The 6,198-nt window shown below is 48.8% G+C and overlaps 1 protein-coding gene across 1 annotated transcript; it reads right to left on the bottom strand.

Annotated features, from left to right (window-relative positions):
- Positions 1–1,839: 1,839 nt before the first annotated feature.
- Positions 1,840–5,917, bottom strand: CCDC157 (coiled-coil domain containing 157). The gene is made up of 2 exons (XM_044658873.1): positions 5,670–5,917; positions 1,840–2,214 (listed from the first exon to the last, which is right to left on the bottom strand). The coding sequence occupies exons 1-2, from the start codon at positions 5,915–5,917 to the stop codon at positions 2,028–2,030; spliced, it is 435 nt and encodes a 144-aa protein (XP_044514808.1). The 3' UTR covers positions 1,840–2,027.
- Between the last annotated feature and the right edge of the window lie 281 nt (positions 5,918–6,198).

Genomic DNA, 6,198 nt, shown 5'->3' with positions numbered 1-6,198 from the left:
AAGCAAAGATGTCCACTTTCTCCATTATAATTTGATGTAATTCTAGGAATGCTAGCAAAAAGAAATGAAAGGTGTAAAAAAGTAAAGAGGAGACTCAACCATCCCTATTTGATGATATCATAGTTTGCTTACTTATCAGATACTAATTGAGACAATAGGTTCAATAAAGTTGTGGCCTCAAAATAAACCCTCAAAAATTCACTTGTTTCTACTGAATAATAACAAAATCCAAGAGGCAACAATAGAAAGGGAAATCCCATTCTAAGGAAGTCTAAAAGGCATAAAGTCCTTGGGAATCAGTGGATGGAAGCATACAAAAGACTTATATGTATTTACTGAAAGCTCTTTTAAAACAAAGAACAACTTAAACAGGCAGATAAACATTCAATGCTCATGGCTAGACTGTGCCAACATAATAAAAATGGCAGTACCACCAAAGTTAATCTACACTTTTAAAGCTATGCCAATGTAATGATCAAGGTAACAGTTTAAGGAACTTGATGAAATTATAACAAATTGGAAAAACAAAAGATCTAGAACAGTGATTCCCAAAGTGGGTGCCACCACCCCCTGGTGGGTGCTGCAGCAATCCAGGGAGGCAGTGATGGCCACAGGTGCATTTATCTTTCCTATTAATTGCTATTAAAATTTAAAAAATTAATTTCCAGGGGGCCAAGTAATATTTTTTCTGGAAAGGGGGCGGAAGGCCAAAAAAGTTTGGGAACCACTGATCTAGAATATCAAGGGGAATGATGAAAAGAAATAGGGAGGAAAGAAGAATACTACTTCCAGACATGAAACTATATTTATAATATAGCAGATGATAAAGCAGCAGTCATCAAAGCATCTGTTACTGGTTAAAAAAAAAAAACAACACAGTACACATCAGTGGGGCAGACAAGGGAGAATCAGAAACAACAAAATTAAAAAAAACATAAGGCAGCTAGGTAGCACAGTGGATGATGTGCCAGGCCTGGATTCAGAAAGACTCATCTTCCTGAGTTTAATTCTAACCTCAGACACTTACTAGCTATGTGATCCTAAGCAAATCACTTAACCATGTTGGCCTCAGTTTCTATAAAAAGAAATGGAGAAGGAAATGGCCAACTCCAGTATCTCACCAAGAAAATACCAAATAGGGTCACAAGGAAAGAGTCGGAAACAAATCTAACAAATGAACAACAGTAACAACTCCTTATTTTATAAAAACTCTGGAAAAAACAGAAAGCAATCTGGCAGAAACGAAGCTTAGACCAACACATCACACCATACTTCACAATACTTTATAAATGGATACATGATCTTAATATTAAAGATTGTACTATGAAAGAACTAGAAGAGAAATAGCTTGAGGGCAGCTACATGGCTCAGATAAAGAGCCAGGCCTGGAGTCAGAAGGACTCTGGTTCAAATTTGACCCCAGACACTTCTTAGCTATATAACCCTGGGCAAGTCACCTTGCTCTAACTGCCTAGTCTTTACCATTATTTTAGTTTATTTATTTTTTTAAACCCTCACCTTCCATCCTGGAGTCAATACTGTGTATTGGTTCCAAGGCAGAAGAGCGGTAAGGGCTAGACAATGGGGATCAAGTAACTTGCCCAGGGTCACACAGCTAGGACGTATCAGAGACAAGATTTGAATCCAGGACCTCCCATCTCTGGGCCTGGCTCCCAATCCATTGAGCTACCCAGCTGCCCCCCATTCTTTTAGTTTAAAACTGATCTTCACTATCAATTCTAAGACAGAAGGTAAGATTAAAAATATATTTTCTCGATGGCCCAATGAAAATGTATTTGTTTATTAAAAAGAAAGTTGCTGAGCAAGGAGGAAGTGACCTGCGAACAGGCTTTCAGGAAGAACAGTGTGACGAAGGCCCGAAGGCCCTCTGGCGCGGCCTCTGCATTATGTCCCAGGGGAGGCCTCCAGGGAGGAAACCTCTTGCTCAAGGACCGCCGGGAGGCAGGGGGGATCCTGGGCTCCTGCTGGATTCCATAGAGACCCCCAGAACCAGAGGAGGGATGGGCTCAGGCCGTCCCTACCTCAATCACCGATTGCCGGTAGAGTTCTCCTAGCCTCAGCATACTGGTCCAGTACTTGCGCACAGTGAGCCCAACAGACATGCAGGGCCCCACCTCCCGGGGTATGGGGATCATCTCGTTGCTGGTGATGTTGTCCGTGTAGCTGGTAAAGCTCTGGAGAAGTAAAAGGAGCCTTTGGAGGGAAAAGAGAGACACAACATACAGACTGAGGGCTCAGAGCCAGGCTGGAGAGGGCTTACGCGGACACTCACAGGGTCATCCGGTCTCACACTGGACCAGCCTGCAGAGGCATCCTCGCTAGGGCATCCCTGAAGCCAGACCACCTCTGCCCGCCTTCCCTTTGGGGTGGCAGCTCTCATTTCCAGAAAATCTCTCTGCAGATTTGCTCCCCGTCCTACACTGGGGACCAAACAGAACACGCCCAACTGCTCCTCTAGGAACCAAACTGAATTTCCCCACATGCTCGGCCAATTCCCCAGTGACCGGGTCTGCTCGGCACACACTCCAGCTTGTCGCTGCCCTGGAGACAGAGACCCAGTGGGGAGCTGGCTTCACTTTGTGGGCGAAGCCTGAGGAAGGCCTCGTCCCCCAGCCTACTCTGGGCCAGAAGCTCAGGGAGAGCGACCACAGGGAGTTCTGGCTCTGTGGGGCTTTAGGGATAATCCTGTCCAGCACTCCCGGGGCCCAGAGAGGGGAGCCACCCAAGGCCTTGTCCTGCCTGGTCTCTCCGACTCCCCCAGCTCTCCCCAGTTGTTTCTTCACATCTTAGCACACCCCAAATACTAAGTGAGTCTAAATGTCCCCGTTTGTGAGTGAATTGATTCCTGAGGCCCTTCCCAGCTCCGACACATTCCCTGTTCTAAGGCTTCTGCTACGTTCTGGGTTCCTAGGGCTGCCCACTTTTCTGACATGCCTGGTTTAAGATCACTGAGAACACAGACTCTCTCAGGGTTATGCCTGGTGTCTGAGAAGTCCACACGCTTTCACTAAGCACCCACTCTGTGCCAGGCACAGGGAGAGAAGGAAAGATAAATCGATTCCTATTCTCCAGGCGCTCCCGGCTTAAGGAGGGAGACCCTCTTCAAACAACTGTGGGCAAAGAAGCCAGAGACGGGCAGCTGGGAAGGCATTGCCATTCGCTGCCTGCTGCTCTCCAGAATAAGAATTCAGCTCCGCTTCCCCAGCCCCCAGCCCTTGCCCCTCGCCCTTTGCCGAAAGATCCGAGCCAGCGGCCCAGAGGGACTCAATCCACCTCTGCCCCACGCCCCGCTCCCCTCAGGTCTGAGGTTCACCTGTTCTTGAGAACTCGGGTAGATGGCAACACGTTTTCTCTTCATTCAATGTCATTTTTCAGATCCACATTCCTCCCCTCACCTCTCCCCAATCGAGAAAGCCAGTGACAACCCTGGAGGGGCCAACCCAAGGAAACCCCCCATCGGCCAGGCCCAGAGTCCACTGCCTCTGGCACATTTGTCTCACCAGGTGTTCTGTGGCCTGGGCTCACCCACCCACCTTCTGGAGAGTCCTCTAAGGGCCAAGGCAGAGGCTGGCCTGTGGCTTTAATGGACTTACTGCCTGTTGGTCTTTTCTACACCGGAAATCCAGGCATTGCCACCCACCCTGGGCCCTGTCCATGAGGCCCCAGATCCCACCTCTGGGCTTTGCAACAGCCGGCCCACAAGTCTAAACAGCTCTGGGAATCCCTGCTTTCCTTTGGGACTCTGCAAGAGGCCTTTCTCCCCCAGCCCCCCTCCCGGTTTCCCCGCAAGGCCCTGGGAGTTCCTTTTGTGTTTATTCTCTAGGCACCTGCCTGTGTTCTCCCCCACTATTAGAGGGCAGAGACCCTGCTTTATCTCTCTTTGCATCCCCAAGTGCCGAGCAATGTATGGCGCACATCACAGCAAGATCCAGAAATTTGGGAAAAGAAAGACAGCGTCTAGACAAGAGCCTTGGGGGAAGGTTTTGGGCCTGGGATGGAGACGAGGCCCAGGACTCAGGAAGGAGCTGGGAAGTGCCCTAAAAGGGAGCTCTGAACCATCCCGACCATGACCAGAAGCCTGAGAGGCAGGCCCTGACAGGTCACTTGGAGAGCCTGTTCCAGAGCACAGAGCCTCAGAGACCAGCCCTGGAAAAAATCCTGACATCCTGCGGCGGCTCAGGACGGGGTGGGGGGTGTCAGAGCTGGGAGGAGCCTTAGAAGTCACCTTGTCAAGCCCCCTCATTTTCTATTTGGAGAAACTGAGGCCCAGTCAGGGAAGATGACTTTCTCGTGTTCCCATGGGAGTGAGGAGCCAAACGAGGACCAGGAATCTGGGGTTTCTACTGTCCTGCACGGTACCTGCCCCTAGAGCTCCGTGCCTTTTGGGGATGGAGAGAAAACCCCAGGGCTCTCTCCTACATGCACTGGGCTTTCTGCCCTCCAGAATTTTATACTTTGCTGAAAGCTCTTAGCATGGAACCTTGAAAGGAACCTTCAGGAAGCCTGTCTAAACCCTTTGGATTATTTGGTTCTGAAGTATTTGTTGAAAGCATTTACACACACCTTTCTGCAATGGAGTCCTCACACCCCGTAACTGCCAAGGACTTGTTCTTTTTTAAACTCTTCCTTTCCATCTTAGTATCAGCTCTAAGGCAGATGAGCAGTAAAGGTGAGGCATTTAGGGTTAAGTGACTTGCCCAGGGTCACCTAGCTGGGAAGTGTCTGAGGCCGGATTTGAACCTAGGACCTCCCGTCTCTAGGCCTGACTCTCAATCCACTGAGCTATCCAGCTGCCCCTTTTTGTGCATCTTGACAGAGTTAAGTAGCTGAGGCCCCCAGAGGGGCAGTGACTTGCCCCCGGTCTCACCGCTCATGAGTAACAAAGTCAGATCTGGAGCCCAGAAGCTTACTACTCACATGGCCAGCCCAGCACTCTTTTCAGGAGCAGCAAAGCTGCCAGAGGCATCTAACCAATATAATCCAGCATAAATCTCCCTGAAGGGCTTTGATTTTAAAAGAGTATTTATTATAAAAATGAATAATATGAAAATAGGATTTGCCTGATAATCCATGTATAACCCAATGCAATTACTTGTCAGCTCCAGGAGGAGGGAGGGACGAGGGGAGGGAGAGAACATGAAGCATGTAAGCATGGAAAATATGTTTAAAAAATTAAAATTATATTAGAGAACAAAAACAAAACAAAAACAAATAAATAAATAAAATTTTGAGAGCCTCCTGAAGGGGGAGTCAGCCACCTTCTAGGATGTAGTTAGGGGTTTGTGTGTGTGTAAGACCTGAGTGTGAATCCTGCCTGTGACTCTGGACTCAAACCCCGCAGCCTCAGGTTCATCATCTGTAAAATGGGAATATAATTGTATTTTCCTCCCAGAGTTGTTGAGGATCCAATGAGATATTTGCAAACCCTAAAGTGCAATTGAAATGTTTTTGTTGCTATTATTATCTCATTCAAACACCTTCACTATCATTTCGGTTTGGGAAGGCTCCCATGGTTGGGAAGTCAAGCTGAACTCTGCCTCTCCTTTCCCCCCACTGCCCATAGACCTGCCCTTTGGGGTATCCCCCTCCTCAACCACCAGAGAGTCAAGGGCAGTCAAGGACAGTCGGGTGTCTTTTCCCTCCCTTACCTGTCGATCACTAGCTCCAGGAGCACCACATGGGAAAGCTGAGTGAACTCGGGGTTCCCTTCTACGTGGTCATAGTGTTCCAAGAGAGAAACCAAGTCCAGGTCACAGGACACTTTGTCAGGGAACTTCCAAGAGGGGAAGCGCACTGCCCCAGCTCTGGAGAACACATCCACAATGGCTCCTTGTAGGTCCGTGATGTCCTTCCTCAGGCTGTCCATACAGCTTGGGTTCCCCAGGAGATGGGCCATCCTGAAGACCAGAAGATGCCCTAAGGAGAGGAGAACAAGCTGGCTCTGTGGGTTGCCTCCCTTGGGCGACCAGAGACAAGCTTCTTCCCACCTCGCTGGGCTTCAGTTTCCTCAACTGTAAACCAAGGGATCTGAACGAGATGGCCTCTCAGGCTCCCTCTAATTCTAATTCTGAACCTCCACCTAAGGAGGGTACCAGGGCCATCTATCTCTTCATCTCCTGCCAGCTGAACTCCTCTGAACAGGAACTTCCTCTGCCCTCCACCCCCTTCAACATTGTT

Source organism: Gracilinanus agilis, chromosome 1 (genome assembly GCF_016433145.1).
Source record: "Gracilinanus agilis isolate LMUSP501 chromosome 1, AgileGrace, whole genome shotgun sequence".
In the NCBI taxonomy this organism is placed as follows: domain Eukaryota; kingdom Metazoa; phylum Chordata; class Mammalia; order Didelphimorphia; family Didelphidae; genus Gracilinanus; species Gracilinanus agilis.
This window is presented reverse-complemented; position numbering and strand designations above follow the sequence as displayed.